The sequence below is a fragment of the Orcinus orca genome, chromosome 1, assembly GCF_937001465.1.
Source record: "Orcinus orca chromosome 1, mOrcOrc1.1, whole genome shotgun sequence".
Taxonomy (NCBI): Eukaryota; Metazoa; Chordata; class Mammalia; order Artiodactyla; family Delphinidae; genus Orcinus; species Orcinus orca.
Window position 1 is genome coordinate 186,484,802 of NC_064559.1, and position 20,778 is coordinate 186,505,579.

At 49.4% G+C, this 20,778-nt stretch overlaps 1 protein-coding gene across 4 annotated transcripts in view; it reads left to right on the forward strand.

The window, feature by feature from the left end:
• The window catches only part of PHC2 (polyhomeotic homolog 2), a 102,524-nt gene that overhangs the window by 61,014 nt on the left and 20,732 nt on the right, over positions 1 to 20,778 (forward strand). For 3 of the 4 annotated variants that reach the window (XM_049706031.1, XM_004266492.4, XM_049706032.1), the window contains 3 exons: positions 411 to 723; positions 13,309 to 13,727; positions 13,998 to 14,163. In XM_049706031.1, the coding sequence (XP_049561988.1) occupies positions 411 to 723; positions 13,309 to 13,727; positions 13,998 to 14,163 (898 nt within the window). Of the gene's footprint in view, positions 1 to 410; positions 724 to 13,308; positions 13,728 to 13,997; positions 14,164 to 18,344; positions 18,625 to 20,778 lie in introns of those variants that run through there. The other variant, XM_004266494.4, reaches the window with a different exon arrangement.

The window sequence follows — 20,778 nt, forward strand, 5'->3', positions numbered from 1 at the left end:
TGTGGGAAGCCCCGTGCCCACCCTGTATCTGGGAATTCTTTCTAAGTGGTGTGCAGCCCATCCTGATAGTTTGGGGGAGGAGGGGAGGTAACAGAAGGGAGAGACAGCCCGGCCTCCCTGCCTGGGCCTGCCCCAGGAGGGGCAGACATCCCTGCTCAGAATTTAGCTTCTACTGCTGATGAATCCAATCGCTAGCACTCTTTCTGTCTCCTTTAGAAACTCTGCTCCGGGTTCCTCTTTCAGCCCCTGTCTCATTCTCTCTCTCTCTCTCTCTTTCTTTCTGATTTTAACAACCCACTTTCCTGTTCAGCCATTCGTGGATCCATCCCTAACTCCTTCCCTGTATGAATTGTGTGTCGGCATTGCTCCTACCCACATTCTCTGGACTCCTACAGACCCCTCTTTTCCAGGTACAGAACTTGACCCTCCGAACACAGCAGACACCAACTGCAGCAGCCTCGGGCCCTACCCCCACTCAGCCTGTCCTGCCCAGCTTGGCCCTGAAGCCCACGCCGGGTGGTAGCCAGCCTCTGCCTACCCCATCACAAGGCAGAAACACTGCTCAGGGTTCCCCTGCAGGTGCCAAGCCTGCCATAACTGACAGTGTGACGGAGCCACTCAAGAAAGGAGATGGCAACAGCAGTGTGCCAGGGAGCTTGGAGGGTCGGGCTGGGCTCAGCCGAATGGTACCTGCTGTGGCAACCCACCCCCTCATTGCACCAGGTAAGGGCTCCAGGAAGAAGGATCCTATCCCAGAAAACTCAGAAGGACTATGGGTCAGGGGGAAACTTTCAAACTTTCCTTTTTCCCATGGACGTGCTAAGATGTCAGCCATGTGTCTCTCTTTCCCCTCCTACAGCTCCAGATTCTGTTTTAGGCTTCTAGCCTAGCTTTAAAGAAGGAAGCCACATCAGTGGGAATAAATGAGACCTTCTTCACAATGGGTATCATGGTGATTCTCAGGGTACACAGTCATAGCTCTTCACTTTGAGAGTGGAGGTTTGGCAGTTAGACTATTTCGAAATTCTCTAAGGGTCAGCAAAAAGGACAGGGGCTAGCCAGAGGCATGTAAGAATCCCACAGGGAGATGAAGAAGTGGGAATCTTATTTTCTCACCATTCAACAAACATTCGTTGACTAATATTCGCCAGTTATGTTGCCAGTTCTGGGTGTGCAGAGATAAATAAGACGTGGGCCCTGCCCTCCCAGGAGGACACAGTCTGGAGAGACAGACAAGTACAATGCAATATAGGGTGATAAGTACTATAATAGATGTGAGCACAGAGGCACTATATAGCCTGGCGGACAGGAGCTGAGAAAGGCTTGCTGGTGACGGTGACACTTGAGAATAAATCTTGCAGATTAAAAAAGTAATAATCCAGCAGATTACTTGTGAGGCAGATTCTGTGAAGGGGATGAATCAGTATTCCCTGGGGCTAAACTCCCTGCCTGCTAACGTTCTCCCAGTGCTGCCTATTGTAGGCAATCTTTAATGAGAAAATCTGCCAGGAGCCCCAGAAGCCAGACTTATCAGTCTCAGGAATAAGACCAAGCTGTCACAGCACAGAAATGGAGTGGTGGACCACGTGGCTTTGCATTAAAGAGACACTCACCCTGGTCACATCCCTGAAATAACCACTAACCCTCTGTCCTCATCCAGACTATTTTACCATCCAATCTAACCTGCATTTTTTTTTTCTTGAGAGCCTACTTTATGCTTGTTACTAGACTAACCAAGATGGTCAAAATGTGATTTCTTACCTAAAGGAGTGTGCAGTCAAAAGGAGGGAGCCAGATATATAAGCAAATCCATTCGATTTCATAAATACCATTGTAGGAGTAAGTATGAGGTAAGTGTGGGCCCAGGTGGGCACCTCAGTGCCAGACAGGAGGGGTCAGAGATGCTGTCCCTCCAAGGAAATGGCACTGAGTATTGAAGCAGGAGTCATTTCCCCAACAGACAGAGGAGGGGAAGGTATTCTAGACAGACAGTGGGAAGCAAGCTGGGGAGAATCTGAATTCAAGTCCTTTATTCACCCTTTTGAGGCTTCAAGGACAGATGTGGTCTTAGCCTCCAGTGGTCACTCTGAGCTGAAGCAGGTACCTCCCTGCAGAGGCCTGACTGCCCTGTGGCTCCAGGCGTTTCTCCCTGTCCGGCATTGCTTTCTCCAGAGACTAGTCTAGCTGCTTCCTTTTATGAAGAAAGAAACTGAGGCTCAGAGGGTAAAGCCTGGAGGGTCTTACCCTGAGCTGATAGCAGCTGAGACTAGAGCAAGGAGCCCAACTTAACATTTCTTCTACCTTCTCATGCAACCTACAAACCCTTGAGCAACATCCGGGCTTCAGGACTTCCTGAGAACCCCATTTCTGCCCAGGCCAAAATGTAACCTCTCCTTAGATCTAAGCCAGCCCCCCAGATTCTAAGGACCCTTCAAAGGAAAAACCAGTCCTTAGGGTTCTTCCTAAGGCTCCTAGGCAACCCTGGGGCCTCAAGAAAACTGGACAGAAAGGGGACAAGCCCGGATAAAAACCTCTGATGTAGACTAGATAATATGCTGGGCTTTTTTATGTACCTCACCTCTTTTGACCTTCAAAAGAACCCTATAAGGTAGATGCTTTTATCCATTTAACAGATGAGAAAACTGAAGCTCAAAGCGCTTGCCCAAGAACTTACTATAAGTGTCACTCAAAGTCACATCAGTATTACATGGCAGAACTGGAAACCAATTCCTCATCTGGAGGATGAGTCAGATCCTATGTTCTTAATCATCAAGCCATATTTGCCTCTCTCAGTTCTTACAGTGGGGCTTCCTAGGCCTTTCTTATTCCTGACCCAAAGCTCGAAGAGCCTGACAGTTCTAAGACTGTTCTGGGTTTTACAGAGTCTAGTGGAGGGCTCTCTTCTCTTGAGCCTGGTAAAGGGGAAGGCCCGTGAGTTACAGACTGAGGTCCAGGGCCCCAGGTGTGGCCTGAGACTTAACAGCATGTGGCTATAGGCAGTACAGAGACCAGTGGTTCCCCAGAACTTTCTATGGAGCAGCTGTGAGCTGCAGACCACAAAGACCGTCTCCCCAGTGAGACGAATCAGTAGGCTTTGCATTGTTCCTGTCTCCCACCGTCCCCTCCTATTCTTCCCTTCCTCCCCCACCCCTTCCTCTCCATGAGCCCACTCCTCACGCCCAAACGGAAGGCAGCAGGGACGTTTAAGATGCTGCAGACCCTCTCAGGGCCTCTAGAACAAAAAAAGACTGAAATGATCCTCCTGACCTGATGGGGGGTGGCCTGGAGCAGCACCTGCCTTGGGTGCTACAGTTCCCCAGCGAGGAGGTAACTTCTGGCCTCCTGCCCAGGAGGAGCCTGGGCCTGCGAATGAACGGAGGGATCAGAGTGCGTGCGCATGCGTGTGTGTGTGGGTGGGTGGGTGTGCGTGCGTGTGTGTGTGTGTGTGTGTGTGTGTGTGTGTGTGTGTGTGTGTGATAGAGGGAGAGAGAGAGAGAGAGATGGGGAGCAGAGTGGCAGATTTTTGCTATTGGAGCATTTTTGTAGCCGGCTGGCTGGTTGCCCCCAGGGAAAGTAACCAGTGGAGACTTGTGGCGGAGGCAGTGCGGGGAGGAGAGCAGAGAGGAATGCGTTCTCCTGGGGGCTGTTTCCTCCCGGAGCAGGCAAACGCTCTAGTCCCAGCTGGGACTGCTCCCACTGACAGCTGTTTGGGGGCAAAGCCCCTCCCCCATGGCAAGCTCCCTGCTGTTCCTGCTCCTGTCACCTTGGCAACGGGCTTCTTTAGGCTCCGCAAATAGAAAAGGTCCCTTATGCCCTGAAAAGGCGTGGGTTGGTGGGTGGGGGAGGGGAATAAGAGGCGGAGAGCAGAGCAGAGAGGTTGGGCTTCTCGGTGATCTGAGGACCCAACCAGGAGGGCAGAAGAGGCGCAGGCTGCAAGGTCCCATGGGCCTGGCTTGCAGAGGCGCTAAGACCTGGGGGAGCTGGGCCACAGCTCCTGATAGGAGGCTTGGTCCTTGGAGTCCTCGTTCTAGTGTCTAAACTCAAGGCCCTGGATGCACATGCAGGCTCAAAGGTGAGGGGAAAGTGGCTGCCAGGAGGGAGATGCTGCGATAAAAGAGAACTGTCCTGTCATTGAAAAGCCTGGGCCCTTTTCACACAATTGTGCTCCAGATGCCAGGTCTTTGTTGTGTCTCTTCATCCCTCCTCAGGTCTCTGGAAGGAGAGAGAATTCATTGTTGGGAAGGCCTGCCACACAGCAGCTTTGTTTTATCACAGAGAGGGTTTTGTGTCAGGGAGTGGTGATCCTGTCTGTGATAGGTGGGACAATGTGATGTGTGCTGATTCCAGGACTCCTGGGTACCATATCTCCCTCCCAAAGCAGGTGCCCAACTGTAGGGTAGATGCACTTTTACTTAGAGAATCCCGCAGAAACCAAAACACGCATGTGGGCCTGTTATCTAGGAATCAGATCCCCTACAATTTTGATGTTCAAATCATGCAACCAGCCATGAAAGTCATTTCATTTATCCACTGTAGGATCAGATTTAGATTACTAACCATCTCCTCCTTATACTAGGGCGGAAAAGCCAGCAGATATCAGAGGAGGATTTTTATATTTTGCTGAACATTTCTCACCATGGGTGTGTGGGGGGGGGTGAGAGAGAGAGAGAGAGAGAGAGAGAGGAGGGGGAAGAGAGAGAGAGAGAAGGAGGAGGGGGAAGAGAGAGAGAGAGGGAGGAGGGGGAAGAGAGAGAGAGAGAAGCAGCAGACTGTGTTCCTTGGAACTGTTGAGCATCCCTTCTTTCCTGAAATCCTTCACGCTAAGCTCCTATTATGTTACTTCCATGGTTGCTGCCAGTAATAATAATTATTACCAGTTAATGAACAACCATGTTCCAGGCACTGTACTAAATGCCTAACCTACATACCTCATTTAATCCTAGCAGTAATTATTCATCTCACAAATGAAGAAGATATGGCTCAGAAAAAAATAATTAACTACCATTTCCATATAGCTTTTCTCTCTTTAATTGTTCAATTCAGCTCAACAAATATTCATTTAGCACCTATTAGGTGCCAAACGTGATGCCAACCATATGGGCATTAGAGTTGAACAAGTGTATAGTCTAAAGAGGGGTTATGGAAATTTGAGTCGTGCCTTGAAAAATGAGTACATTTCCAGAACAGAACTGAAGGGGGATTATCTCAGCTGGCACTGGGAGGCACTATGCCCAGGGCGGCCACGTGTGCCTGTGACCATCTGTGTGTGTAGGTGGCCCTGCTGCCCCTTGCTTTTCCCTGGCCCCACTGCCATTAGCTGTGGGACTCCTAAAACATTCTGTCCATCCCCCTTGTGTTTGACTTCAACACCTACGTTTTCAGACACCTGCCACCTGTCCACAGATGACTTCTCAATGCGTGTCCGTCCCTGTCCTCCCCTCTCCCCAGAGATTTCCAACTGTCTATAGGATACGCCCACGTGGATATCACCCCACCAGCATACACATTTTTAAAATTTGGAGATTCATAAATAAAACAAAAACCAAAACCTGGAAGTCTTCCTCTTCAGAAAGGGCCCCCTTTCCCAGTTCCTGGCTGCTGTCCACAATCATCAGGTATTCCTAGACTCAGACTTACAATCTCAGGGTTGTTTTGACTTCATTTTCCTCCATCGGAGAGGCAGGGTGTTATAGTGGGAAAAGCATAGACTTTGGAGTTAGATGTGGTTTCAGACCCCAGCTTCATCACTTAACTAATTTTATGACTGTCATCAAGTTACTTAATCTCTGTAAATCTCGATTTCTTCATCTGTAAAACAAAGATGGTTATATTTACAACAGACTGTAAAAATGGATGAGATGGCCTGCAGAAGTGATCAGATATCTACCGAGTAGGCTCACAGTAGATATCCGTTCTTCCCTCCTTATTCCCACCCTCCATCACCGCCCAGTTTATCACCAGGTTCTGACCATATTTCCTATGTGTCGGGTCCCGGCTTTGCGTAAGGCCTGCTGACCATACGAGGCTTAACTGACCACGAGAACATCCTGCTCATAGCTGCCAGCATCACCTTCCTCAGAGACTCCTTTCTTGTTTAGAAACCTTCGCTGGGTATTTATTTCCTACTCTGTCAGTCACAGGAGGGATTCAATCATCAGCACATTAATGACTTCTGACCGACTGACTCTGACTCTGGGGTGGGAGCCTTCAAGACCCCCCAGTTGCCCCTTGAACCACTCTCATCGCTCCCAGCTCCCTCACATAGACCCTCTGCCTCGCCTTCCCCACTACCCCCCGCCCACCTTTGTAACTGACTTGACCCGCACAGACCTTCTACGTCCCCACCTTCTGGCATAACACTCCCCCTTCGTTGTCCACTCCTCCAAGATTACCTCCAAAGTTCTCAACAGCCCCCAGCTAACACTTGAAGGCTTGCCGTTTCAACTTGAGCTCGCTGACTGCTCCATTCACTCACCCATCAGCATTTTTTGAGCATTTGTGAGATACAATGCACCATGCCTCATCTGTCATTTGAAGCCAACTTCCCCGGAACTTGCTGCACTGTGGAAGTCTCTCAGAAACAACTCTCTCCTTGCTTGTAAAGTGGGAATACCGCCCATTTGCCTCAGAGGCTTATTGTAAGGAATAAATGAGACTCAAATTTTGAGAATGCTTTGAGAAGTTCAAAACAATATACAAATAGCAGGTAGTATTTTAAGAATAGCTACCATTTATTGTGCATCTTCTCAGTATGAACAAAGGCAGGCAACCTCTCCTCTTTGTGGTTGAAGCATAATATGCCATTTGATACTAACGACTACTCTATGAAGTATATATCACCATTTGCAGAACAGGAAGTCAAGATTCAGAGAGGTTAAACAATTTGTCTTAAGTTGCACAGCCTACAGGTGGCAGAACCAAGATTCAAACCAGATCTGTCTGACTCTAAAACCAACACCTTTAGCCACTTATGCTGTATTCTCATCCCTCTACCAAGGATGGGTAGTTTCTTTTCTTTTCTTTTCTTTTCTTTCTGTTTTTGTTATTTTGCGGTACGCGGGCCTCTCACTGTTGTGGCCTCTCCCGTTGCGGAGCACAGGCTCCGGACGCACAGGCTCAGCAGCCATGGCTCACAGGCCCAGCCGCTCCGGCATGTGGGATCTTCCCGGACCGGGGCACGAACCTGCGTCCCCTGCATCGGCAGGCGGACTGTCAACCACTGCGCCACCAGGGAAGCCCGGGTAGTTTCTTTTCTAATGCTGCAAGCTGCCTTATAAGGAATCCTGCTCACAGAGGATATTTGGTGGTTTTGCCAGGTAGTTGCAGAGCAGGTCTGAAGACATTAAGCCATAGACAGCCCACCATAGAGTGCCCCTGAGGTCAGCAACCCTGTTTTTGTAAACTTGTTTCCTCTTATGGGGAAATTCCCTTAGCTCTATATCCCCTCTCCTATTCCTCCTACCCCTCAGCCTGGAAGGACTGCATCCAGGAAAATTCACGTGGCTATTGCTTTCCGTTTTCCTAAAAGGAGCTTTCTTGTCTACTTATGTGTATGTGGGACTCTGACCTCTAGAGTCAACCTCAATCTCAGTCCCCCCCCGAGGCCTGATCACATGAGACATCTTTGGAGATGAGCAGCCTCTGGAGAGCGCTGGCATCATTTAGACCCACCCATCATTTTGCCTCTTCTCTGGCTGCTCCTGCATAGTCGTCCCGGGTTCAGCTGTACAGGATGCCCTGTGGGTCCTTGAAAGCACCGGGGTATACAATGCCTCCAAGTCTTCCCACATGCTCTTCCTTTCAGCATCTCCTGAACTCTGAGTCATGCTAAACACTTACTTCCTCTGGGAAGCCTTCTCTGCTTTCCTTCCCAAGCTGAATCCCCTTTTCTGTGTTCTCAGTAGTCTGTGCTTATCTCCTGTCATAACATTTACCACGTTATACCGAGAGTGTCTGTTTTCCAGCTATCTCTTTGACCAAACTGTAACCTATTCTAGGGACCATGTTTTAGCCAGCACCAAACATGGTATTTGGTCTATAGTAGGTACTTAGTAATGTTTGTTGAGTGAATGAATGGTTGAAAGTATCTCTTCACTTAACTCTCTAAACCTTGAAGAGTAGTGGGTTGTAAGAAGTTATGCCATTCCTCTCTCACAGGCACCCTCCTCTCACCCATGGTCCAGGTAACTCCAAACTCTAGTCAAGTATTGCAGATCAGAGAAAAATAAGTGTTTGAGCAAACTTCCAGACTACAACTGGGATGCTTGCAGCTCCCATGTACTTTGAGACAAGAGTCCCAGCATTTCTGGACAGTGAGCTGCTTTCTGCATCTGTGAGGACTTGGGATCAACCGAGATCCATTACTGATCACAAGTTCTGGCAGCGGATGCAGCGAAGGGGGCGTGCCAGTAAGCCGTCACAGCCAGCCCTCCTGCATGGGGGCCTTAATCCTCTTGTTGCTAACAACCAACTGTTTGGGGAACAGTGAATTGGTCTCTTCAGATTCTAAGGAGGCCGTCAAGGTTAGAGCACCAGATGGGAAGATGAGCATTGCCTGGAGTCTCTCCTTTTAACTGGGCCCTAATTTGTTGAGGCCCTAGGCCTGCCCCTCCTCTGCTCCCTGACAGAAAGGGCTGATGAGGCCTCCAAAGCCGTGGCTGAGGTCCCATGGAACCAACCCTTTGTTCCTTAGAAGGAGTGAGCTTTCCAGCTGCAGGGGATGGGGAGCCAAAATAGATACAAGCGAGAAATGAAGCTACTGGACTGTAGGAAAAAATAAAGGTCCAGAGTGATTTCTGTGCATTCATATTTCATAAACCGATATGCCCCATCCTAGCTGTAGTGAAGAGGGATGTGGCCTCCTCTGGTATTGTGGCTTCAGTAGGAAGTGCCCACCTTCACCACCCCACGCTGAGCCGGGAGGGCGTGGGAGAGGGAGGAGAATCCATCGATCTCACCAGGATCAGCAGCAGACAGTTGCTATGCATCCGCAGACGTAGATGATTATGTTGGACAATGTGGAAGGGAAAAGAAACATTAAAAACCTAGTTCAATTAAAGCACATCTTTTAAGTTTAAAAAAAAACGTAAAACAAGTCTTTAACTCAAAAAGCATCTAGTCTGGTCGGATAGATAGGAAATAAACTCATAAGAGCATAAAAGTGTTCCAGTTTAAGACACCACTGATTGTAAGACACACCATTTAAGAAAGAAAAGCACTACCAATTAAACCAACATCATCAACTGTAATATGCATCGCAACTCAAAAGATGTTAAAGTGGAGGTGGGGGGCTAAGAATCGATTTTTAAGAATCAATGAAAAAAAAAAAAGAATCAATGAAATACATATACAAGATAGTACATGTTAAATCACAAATGAATCAAAGAAACAAAGTGTTCAGGACTTCTGAGGGAAAACCCATAATGGAGGGTTAAGGCAAAGAGAGAAAACACGGGCTGAGCCTGGCCCAAAGAAGCTTATGCTTTACTGAGATCACTGAAGTGGAAGGAGGGCATTCCAGAAAACGGAAGCACTGAAATCAAAGCCAAAAAGGCACGGGGGGAGTGATGTTGTACAGACGATGAGCAGAGAAGTTAGGGTGGGTGAAGGTGAGGGCAGGAAGGTGGTGAGCAGAGGTTGGACAGGAGGAGAGCCTTCAATAAACCAGAATGCTGATAAACCCAAAATGGCCGGGCTTCCCTGGTGGCGCAGTGGTTGGGGGTCCGCCTGCCGGTGCAGGGGACGCGGGTTCGTGCCCCGGTCCGGGAGGATCCCACATGCCGCGGAGCGGTAGGCCCGTGAGCCATGGCCACTGAGCCTGCGCGTTCGGAGCCTGTGCTCGGGAGAGACCGCAACAGTGAGAGGCCCGCGTACCACAACAAAAACAAAATGGCCTGTGGGGTTACCCACATTTCATCCATATTCTGACTCTGAAGAGGAAAAGTTCTGCGGGACAAGCAAGCTGGAGTCCCACCGTGTTGTCATTCATTCATTCAGCAACACTGATTGAGCATCTACTAAATTCCAGGCACTTTGGAGGAAACAAATCCTAAATTCTGCCTATCAAGGGGAGATAAGTCATCTACTGAGATAACTATGAGGTATAGGCATCATCGTTACTCCCACTTTAAAGCTGATGGCACAGAGGTTCAGGGAGGTCCAGTGACCTGCCCAGCCTCCCACAGGAGGACAGGGACGATGAGAATTTGATTTATGGCCCTCTAGACAGTATGAGACAAGGCGCAAACTTCCGTACAGGGGACAGTGGACAGAAAAGATCGCTTGGATCAAAGAAATAATAAAAATTGAAAGGTTAGTTTATGTTGTAAGAAGATCTTGAATGTCAGGATCTTTAGGTAACCTCAGATAAAGGAGAGTCCCTGATGGCTTTTAATCAGGGATCAGATCTGTGCACTAGGAAGATTCATTTGTGATCTATCTACAAGGTGGATTATAGAGAGAAGAAACAGGAATCAGACCAATTAGAAAGCTATTACAACACTTTAAATGAAAGGAATTTGACCCAGGATAATGTCTGAGTTAAATCATGGTCTTGGCTTTTTATTAACCTTGAAAAGTTAAGGATGTACACTCCCCTCAAAATACCCTGGGGTCTTTGATCTGTGAACTTATCGAAGCCGTCATGAACTTTGTTTCCAGCCTTGGCATATACTAGCATCATTTGTTCTAAAACAATGGACTTAGGGTTTCCACATGCAGCACGGGGTCGGGGAGAGAGTGGGACAGAGAGGAGGCCCCAGGATCGAGGGCCGCGAAGCCAACAGTTGCCTCTCCCAATCTTGGTAAACAAAGGTGTACTGCGCTTAACTACACTCTTTATGGTCTATAGATCTAGACCCTTCTTCTCTAACCTTCCCTTTTCCACCTTATAAATCCTGAATTTTAAACTCTTTTCCTATGGTAGCCACCCCCATCAGATTGTATAATCGCTAGTCCAAACCTCTTGTCTCACAGTTAAAACCCCGAAGCCCTGGGAAGGAAAAGGACCCGTCTCAGGCCACACAGCCAGTGGATAGCGGGACAAGCCTCTGACTCTCCTAGCCTCTCTGAGCTGCACCATCTCCAGCTCTCAGCTCAGACCGGCATCCCCTAGAGGGACTCTGTTCCCCCGGCAGGAATGAGTGGTTTTGTAATAAGGGAGAACAAGTTTTACTTGTGTCTTCAGTGACGCTGCCCATCATTCTGCAGAACTTTTTAGCCTCTAGAGACTAGCCAGGCACTTCGTGGCATCTGCGGTATCTCTCCAGTGTCCTAACAACGGTCATCTTAAAAATCCCTGATTATTAAGTTTGCCTGACTAACAATCTTGGCCTGATTGTTAAGTTTGAGCTATTCAAGGTGAAATTAGGGGACAAGGCTCAGGGTGAGGTCAGGGGCGATTCGTAATCACCAAATGCCTGCTGGCAATTCCCATTTGGGCATTCTACCGTCACCTCAAGCCCCACACATTTCTCTCAAAACGTCATGGCCGTCCGTGTTTCCCCCTCCCATCTTTCCCTGTCATCCAGGTTACAGCCCGTGGGCCAACCATACTCCCTCCTCTGCCTACAGCAGTCAGTCACCAAGGACCATTTTGTTTCTCCTTACCACCTCATTTCTGTCCTCTCCTTTCCATTCTTATTGGCATTCTGCTTGGAACTCTGTGTTGGGTTGTGATGAGATAGTTGGAAACTTGCTTGTAAATGGACAGAATTCAAGAAAAAAGGTACCTCCCCTAACTCTGTTTGAAATCTGCTTACTTTGCACCTGTGTCACAGGATCCTTTTTAAGTGTTAGCTCAGGACCCAGAATTTGCATTCCCCTCATTGGCTGGGAGCCTTTGGTTGTAAAAATCCATTTGTGAGCTTCCAGCTGTGGCCCTCTGTGCTTTTGCACGGCACAACATCTCTCTGCCGGCTCTCCAGCTGTGGGAGTCCCTGCAGAGGACAGCTTTTAGGCAGGACAGATTCAGCTGAGCAATCCTCATGCTAAGCGGGCCTGGATGCCACTAGGCAGAGAGTGAGCGGCTTGAGGACAGTCAGTCTCTGAGCTGAATTTCCTGAGCCCCTTCTGTCTATGAGGCATGACACACATGAAGTCCAGTTCAGGACAATATGTTTATTTATTTATTTATTATAATTTTTTTTTTTTTTTTTTTTTTTTGCGGTACGCGGGCCTCTCACTGCTGTGGCCTCTCCCGTGGCGGAGCACAGGCTCCGGATGCACAGGCTCAGCGGCCATGGCTCACAGGCCCAGACGCTCTGTGTAGCATGTGGGATCTTCCCGGACCGGGGCACGAACCCGTGTCCCCTGCATCGGCAGGCGGACTGTCAACCACTGCGCCACCAGGAAAGCCCTGTTTGTTTATTTATTTAGCCCCCATCTAATATTAGGCATCATGCAAGGTTCTGGATAAAGAGATATGTGATCATTTCTGATCATGAGGGGTTCACGATCTGGAAGGGAAGACAGCCAAGAAACAATTATAATCCATTGCGAGACACGTCATTATGGTAGAGGTGAGCCCAGGATACTCAGAACCTAAGCCAAGGCTGAAATAATCATTTTACTTATGTGATTGAATATATGAATTAAATGACTGACGATGACCGTGGGCCAGGCACTGTGCTGTGCACATTATGTCATTTTTTTCTCGTTTTAGTCGCACAGCATTTTTCTTCTTTCATCCTTACAACTTTCTGGGCAAGAACTATTTTTGTTTCTGGTTCTCAGACGAGGCAGCTGAGGCCTAGAGAGGTTAAGCAGCTAGCCCAAGGTCCCCCACTGGGTAACAGAAGGAACCAGTGGTCCATCCCAGGCTGCCTCCCCACAGAGCCTGAGGACCGTGTGTGCAACTGGCACTCCCTGGAAGGGGCCCAGACTGAGCAGCAGTAGGGTGAATAAGATCCAGCCTTACAGAGCTGGGCTGGGCGATGGGAGCCTGCACCTGTCGCAGGCCCAGAGAAAAGTGAGTGAAGGGCGTGGAGGAGAGAGAACATAGCACACTGCAGAGTCCAGTGTTTCTCTCAGCCGCTGGAATGATCAAAGAAGGCTTCACAGAGGAGGTGAGCTTTGCATTGGCCTTTGAGGGACAGCCAAGGGCCCAATGTTTCGGCATAGGAAGAAAGCAAGAAAACAGAGAGAGAAGGCCAGGCCATGGCAATGGTCCAGCCAGGCTCTAGGTGAAAGAGGAAAGAGATGAAAGCAAGAACACCGAGTTTGGAAAGCCTTCTTTATGTGGATGTGGGAGGGGGCACAGCAGAAGGTGAGACCGAGCCATGCCACCTAACCTGGCCTCCCCCTCTTCAGCCTATGCTCAGCTGCAGCCACACCAGCTCCTCTCCCAGCCATCCTCAAAGCACCTGCAGCCCCAGTTTGGGATCCAGCAGCAGCAACAGCAAGCATCACAACAGCCGCCGCCGCCCCAGGCATCACGGCCAGCACTCCAAGCCCCGTCCCACCCCCAGCTGGCCTCGGTCCCTCCAAGCCTGGCCCTGCAGCCCGGCCCCGAAGCCCATGCCATGCCGCTAGGCCCAGTCCCATCCACCCTGCCTCTCCAGTGTCCCGCTGCCAACCTGCACAAGCCTGGCAGCACTCAGCAGTGCCACCCTCCCATGCCAGATGTCGAGCCTCACAATGGATACCCTGAGGGCCTGTCTCACACCCCTCAACACAGGTTCCAGCATGCCTCGGCTGTCATCTTACAACTGCAACCTGCTTCGCCAGTGGTGAGTAAGCCGAGCCCGAGGTCCAGGGAACAAAGCGGGAGGACACGGCTCAGGCAATCCCGCGGCCCCCATTTGGATGTGTGTCTGGGTGGGCTGAGTGTCGAAGTCCTCTCTGAGTAGTCCAAGAAAGAAAAGGGGCCTCTCCCTAATTTGGGGCTAGCTGAATCTTAATGTCCTTGCCTTCTACCCAAGCTCCATGGAAACAGGGGACGTGTCCAGGAATGTAGAGGCAATTCACGAGAAGATCATCTCTGTCCTGTCCTTTAACAGCCCCAGCAGTGCACCCCCGATGACTGGAAGGAAGTGGTACCTAGAGAGAAGAGTGGGCCTGAGACTCGGTCTGGCCCACCACCGCATCAGCAAGCCATCGTCACTGCCATGCCCGGTGGCCTGCCTGTACCCAAGAGCCCGAACATCCAGCAGTCCCCAGCTCATGGTATGAAGTGTAGCGGGGCCCTCGGGGGAGGGGAGAGCATTGTCTTCCTTGCCACCCCCTGGCACATCTCACTTGGGCATCTAGAATGGGAGGGAAACTACTCCAAGCCCCAAGAAGCAAGAAAGAAGCTGGGTAGGTGGAAACAGAGAGAGGATTGAGAAGATGACGCAAGGACAAAGAAAGGGGACCCAGAAGGCATAAAGGAGAAAGAAAAGGAGAATTGAAAGTTCTAGATGAGGCTTGCCTGTCATTGCTGTCAGATGTACCTGCATATCCGTATGCCGGGTTGAGAGTTCCCCCAGGGATCCAGTTGTCTCAATCCTCTGCTCTGCTTGGTATGAGAGTGCGTTCTTGAATTTGGCAATATGACAAGGTGGCTGCGTAGTGCAGAGATGAGGGAAATGCTTAGGGGGAACTAGGAGGGGATTCAGCTCACGGAAAGCACCTTTGAAGGAACGGTGCTCAGCTCTGGGATCCCCACCTTCTGTCTGTGAGTGCTCAGGGACAGGCGGGCTTCTCCTAGACCTGGGTTTTAGGAGACTCTGCTGACCCCTCTACCCTGACGAGAGAATCACAGCAGTACCTCTGCCTCCACAGTGATCCCTTCGCTTTCCCTTCCTTCTCTGCCAGTGTGCACAGCAATCGGCCCAGATCTCAGAGACATTCTGGGCCATGGGCTGCCTACAACTCAGGGAGGCAGTTCCATCATTGGACTAAATGTGTGCTGGGAGTGGGGTGGGGAGAGCCAAGAGAAAAGGGGTGTGGAAAACAGAAGAAGGAGGAATGAGAAGAAAAGTACTTTGGGACAAAGTAGTTATAAATGTCCTATAAGGAATGGAGGGTGGACTCAAGGAAAAGGAAAGCAAAGGAATATGAAGAAAAAAACATTAGAAAAATTAAAAGACAGCAAGGAGGTCAGCATTCTCTTGGCAAACTTGCAATGATAAGGAGCTCACCATTTTGAAAAGCAGCCCATTCCATTGTAGGATTGCTCTAATTATCAGAAAGTTGCTCTTCAAATTAAGCCAAAATCTGCTCTCGTGGCACTCCCACCACTGGCTGTGATTCTGTCCTGTGGATTGTCCATCTCCTACAGTGTGTATAGACAGTTATCATGTCTCTTTCCTCTCCCCCATTAAAAAAAGAGAAAATCTCCAGGCTAAATATCTGAGATTTATTTCATTTTCTACCTATCACACATCCAGACCTCCCATTCCCACCATGCTGATCATTCTTGTCTAGCTACATTCTACCTCTCCACTAATTCCCTTAAAATGTGATCCCCAAAATGAAGCACATTAATTCCAAATACAAAAAGGCGCTAGTCACCCTAGGTTGGCACCTAGACTTAGCTTTATAAGCCCTTCAAGGGACAGATCTGCATGGTATAGTAGAGAGGAGCTAAAATTCGTTGAACTCCTATGTGCCAAGTTCTGCTCTAAGTTTTCCTTTACTCATTCATGATAACCCTGAGAGATAAATATTATTGGCCCCATTATTTAGAGGAGGAAACAAAAGCTTGAAGAGGCTCCAGTTCACACAGCTATGAAAGGGCAGCACCATGATTCTGGCTCCAGGGGTAATTCCCTTACCTGCCTTCAGCAGGACATTGCACCTATGGCCCCACGTTAACTCCCCTGACCCAGGGGAATGATACCCTTAGTTCACCGAGCACTGTGTCACCTGAATTCCAGAGGGGTTGGGTTTGGTTTTTGTTTCTGTCTTTGTTTTTGTGGTTTCTTTTTACATGGATTGCTATCACTTCAGGTCTCTTCCATCTCAAACCTGTACAATTTATATTGTGAGCCAAAACATGATTAATTATATCTGTTAAACGTTATCTTGTGAATTTAGCCCACAGTTCCAGGCTAGCCAGAAAATGGTAATGCTTAACAGCTAACATTTAATGAGTCCTCTCTACCAGCTTTACATGCATTTCCTCATTTAATCCTGACTGTAACCCTCTGAAGCAGGAACTTTTATCATGCCCATTTTAAAGATAAGAAAACTGAGGCACAGCAAGAATAAGTGGTGGGGCAGGAATGTTTTATATCTGAATTTTGTCACTCATTATACTAACTCCTCTGCTTAACTTTGCCATCCGTAAATTATATAGCGTGTTTTCTTTGTCTTTAACCAATTTGCTGATAGAAATATTGAATAGGACCTGACTGAAGACACATCCCCTGTCTGCAGGTTGGTGATAATCAACAGCCTTTGTTCAAGTATTTGTTATCCAACAACCTCTGAATGAACTGACATTTGCCTCCCTTTCTTCATCTTGTCTAGAAAGCTCTCAAAAATCTCTTTCTGAAATCTAATCTAGATGATACACATATAACAAAGCATCTTGCTCCTGAGGTTCTATCTCATGAGAAAAGTAAGTTTTGCACAGTGGAAACAATTGTCAACCACCCAAGATTTAAATATTCATTCTGTATATGTTTGAATGCCTGCTCTGTGCAAAGTACTGTGGGGTGGGAAGTAATAAATGCATAGAGAAATAAGGTCTGTACCCTACCTTCAAGGAGCTTAAAGTCCTCTGGGAAAGATGAGAAGTGCACAGGAAAAAAATACAGTAAAAACTAAGATATGATAAATGGCATAGAACGATTATGGGTAAATGCTTTAAAAGGTAAGAGAGAAAAGTTACTGCCAAGTAGAGATTATCAGGATAGATTGCACGGAGGAAGTGGCATTGTTCTAGAGCGAGGGTTGGCAAACTACATCCCGAGGGCCAAATTCATCACATCACCAGTTTCTGTACAGCCCACAAGCTAATAATGGTTTTTACATTAAAAAAAATTTTTAAGACTCAAAAAAAGAAGAATATTTTGTGATACAAGAAAATTATACGAAATCCGAATTTCTGTGTCCATAAATAAAGTTTTATTGGCACACAGCCACATTCATTCAGGTAGTGTCGTCTGTGGCTGCTTTCCTGCTGCAACAGCAGAGTTGAGTAGTTGCAACAGAGACCACATGGCCTGCCAAGTCTAAAATATTTACTATCTGGTCTTTTATAGAAAAAGTTTGCCAGCCACTGTTCTTGGGTCTAGACCATGAAGGATAGGTAGGACCTGGACATGTGGCATTGGGGAGAAGGGACTAGTGAAGTAAAGGAAGGGAGGCAGGAGTGTAGGCATGTTTGGGGGACAGAGAGGCCGAGCATTCATAGAACAAAATGTAAGTGTAAGAAATGCAAAGGCAGAAAGGGGGAGGAAATGTGCATATTAATGAAAGAAGGCTTTGAAAATTTGAAAAATGGGGTGGGGGGAACGAGGGAAAGAGAAAGGGAGCAAACTAAACGATCGGGGAATATAAAATAAATGTAAAATGTGGAAACAAAGGTAAAGGAATGAGGCCTGAGGGGAAAGGGTTGGGGATATGAATGCTAAGAAAGGTAAGAATATGAGAAAATGTTGGAAATAGAAGTCAAGCATGGAGAGAGAAATTCGGGGCAAGTATTCAGCATAAAGCCTGGGGGATGGGGGTGCAGTGAGACTTGTGAGTCTCACAAGCTCTAGTATATCTACTGAATGAAGGTGCTTTCCCGACAATTCAGTTTAATCCAGCGTGGTTTAGGAAGAGAAGTAACATTTATTGGGCTCCAACTGTGTGCCGGGCACTGCAGGCAATTTGTATAAATGCCCTCAGTTAGCCTGCACAGTAAACCTAAAGAGGAGGCATTAGCCCCGTTTATGGAGGTGTAACTGGGTCACTTTGGTCATTACTTAACTTCTCTGATCCTCAGTTCCCAGTGGGGAAGATAACGACTACTTGTGGGGTTATTGTGAACACTGAGAGGAAGTGCGTGCATGTACGGCTTGACACATATTCAACACTCAATTACTGCTAGTCGTTATTCTTCCTGCCTCCGACTTGGGCAGGCGGGAGTCCACCACCGCACGGGGGACTTTTGACGGGGCGAGAGCGGACATTGGCGTGGCGCGGCGCCCGCCTCCTTAAACAGAACCCTTACGTACCTAACCGGCCGCCAGCCCCCCTGCGCCTTCCGGAGGGCGCGGGGCGGGGCCGGCGCGGCCGCACAAAGGAAGCGCGCGGCCCGGCTTCCGCGCCGGCGCCCCGCCTCCCTGAGGCCCCGCCCCGCGCGCCCATGCCCCGCCCCCGCCTCGCCCCGCCCCCGGCGGAGGCGGCCGCGGGAGCCCTGCCGGGACGCGCCGCATTGTCTCCGCGGCGGCTGCAGCCCTCGAGCGCCCGCCGCGCGCGCGCAATCCGCCGCCGCCCGCACCCCCGCCCCGGCCTCGCGCCCCCGCCGCCCTTTGTGGACGCCGGCCCGGCCGGTACGGTCGGATGCGCCGCGGCAGCCCCGGGCCCCGGCTCGGAGGCTCGCGGCGGAGAGGAGGCTGCCAGCCCGGGCCCGGGACCCCGCGCGAGGCGGCGCCCGGCCGAGGGGTTGCGTAGGCCCCGCCCGGCCAGGCCCAGCCGGGCCCTGGACAGGTCAGTGCCCGTGGCGGGGGAGGGGTTCTCGCCAGGAGGGGTACCGCGGCCCGCTCTCGTCGCACTGGACACCGGGCACCGCCCTCCGGTGCCACTCCCGGCCCGGGCCTACTCGGCTGCCAGGCCGTGCCAGCCCGCGATTCTCGCCCTCCCGACGCCGGGGAGGTGTCCTGCGCCTCCCCCCTCGTCGGGGACCCTGCCTGCCCCGCACTTCCCCGGCAGCCGCTGTGTCACCTTCGGCGTGCCAGACGCTTCCGTGTGTCCCCGCACACCCCCACCCCGGCCTCGGGCCTCCGGGGCGGCGCTTTACCGGGGATGGACGGTCCGCTTAGGGACAGGGCTGCTGGCATCCGCTGTACCCTCTGGGTAGGGGACTGCCTATCTTGGAGGCCTGCGGCTTAGCTGGAGAGTTTTGTTTTTAATCTAGTTCAGTCTCACGAAGCTTTTAATTGGATGGAAAGGGACAAGCTGTTCTGTGTCTATCCTCTCTTCCATTTTTAGAAGAGCGTTTTCTCTCCTTCCCGTGCCAAATGAAGGCATATTGTATTGTTGATTCTTTACATTAAAATCGGGACTTGTGAGATTCTTTATTTAAATTGAAGTCCAGAGAGAGGGAAATAATTTGCCCAAGATCAAGTTGCAAACCAATGGTGAACCTACAGTGTGAACTCGTAGTCCCCAGCTCCTGTATTGTTGGATACCAGTTTGTGCCAGTGATACCCCGGCCGTCCCAGTCCTCCCCATCCCTCCCGCAAGGCTGCCTTTTCGACCTGAACACATTTCACTGACATACTTTCAGTTCTGATCAACTTTCCTTTCCTTCCTGCTCCATACCTAGAATGTTGACTTTCTTCCCATGCTGCCTACAGAGACACGTTCTTTTATTCTTTTTCCTGCTAAACAACTTAGTGACAGCTCTCCCCTTAGATATCTCCCATTCTAGATCTTTAATCCCCTTCCATTAGCATATGGGACCCAGAGGATCCCTCGTTGTGAAATAAGCTACCGACCTAAATCCACCATGTGTCCCCAATTTTTCTAGGACAACCCCAATTTAAAATATTCTATCACGTTGTCTGTCAACCAAGTGTCTCGATTTTTGGTTTAGAAAATAATGTCATTTTAACCATATCAGGCCCTGCTGTCCTGGCCTTTTCCAGCCATTTGGCTCTGGGGCATAACTGGGTAATCCAATTATCATTCACCTGGGATTTTTCATCCCCCCCCCCAACCCCCGAGTCAACCCAAATGTTGGAACTGCTAGGATTTCTAGATGAGTCTGAAAATTGCAGGCTGATGAGGCAAGGAAATTCCTTCTTGCTCCTATATGTCTGCCCCCGCTGCCCTCCCCATTTTTTATTCCGGTAGAGGGCCTCAGACCTGTGGCAGCGTCTGTTGATTAGGGCTTAAGTTGAGGTCACATGGGATGCAGGGCTTCATACCATGTTGACTCCAGAATAGAAAGAAAGAAACTTACTGTGTTGGTTACAGGGCAGGAGATTCTGTCTTGGATCTTAAGATACCTGCACAGCTAAGTAGTTTTGGTTCCGCTCAGATTTCACACACCTTCATTAGGCTCCTGCCTCGTGTAAAGCATGATCCTAGGCACTGTGGAGAATATAAAAATGATTTTCTCACTTAGTCCCCAACATCTGGATCTATTATCTGGAAATAGCCACATTTTTGAATCAGCTGATGCAGTGTGTCCCACTGTTTCTTTACCTAAGTTCCAGCCCCGGCAAAGCGGGAACCAGAGCCTCTGGCTTGGCTCCTTCACAAGGGCTGGCTTCTTCAGAGGGCCCAGCAGATGGGTAGTGGTGCTCGTGTGGCACCTGCCCTTTCCAGGCACTCTTATCACGTGAGCTCTGCCTCTCAGCCCACCCAAGATCTGTTACCAGGCTTGTCCGTACACATCGGGAAGAATAGATGCCTTTTTTCTCCAGCGTTAATCTTGCCACTTTTCTGTTGTTCTTGAGTTGGCTTTCTCAGTTGTCCAACTGCATTTTTGTGAGAGGTAGCTCCTGTTTTCATCGCCTTCTCCTCCCCCCCCACCCCTTTTAAGCTGTTTTTTTATTAATAGGTGGCACATAGGTACGTAATGAATGTTGGTATTTTATCATGCACTCACCTCCCAGCCCTGTCCACTTCTCTTCC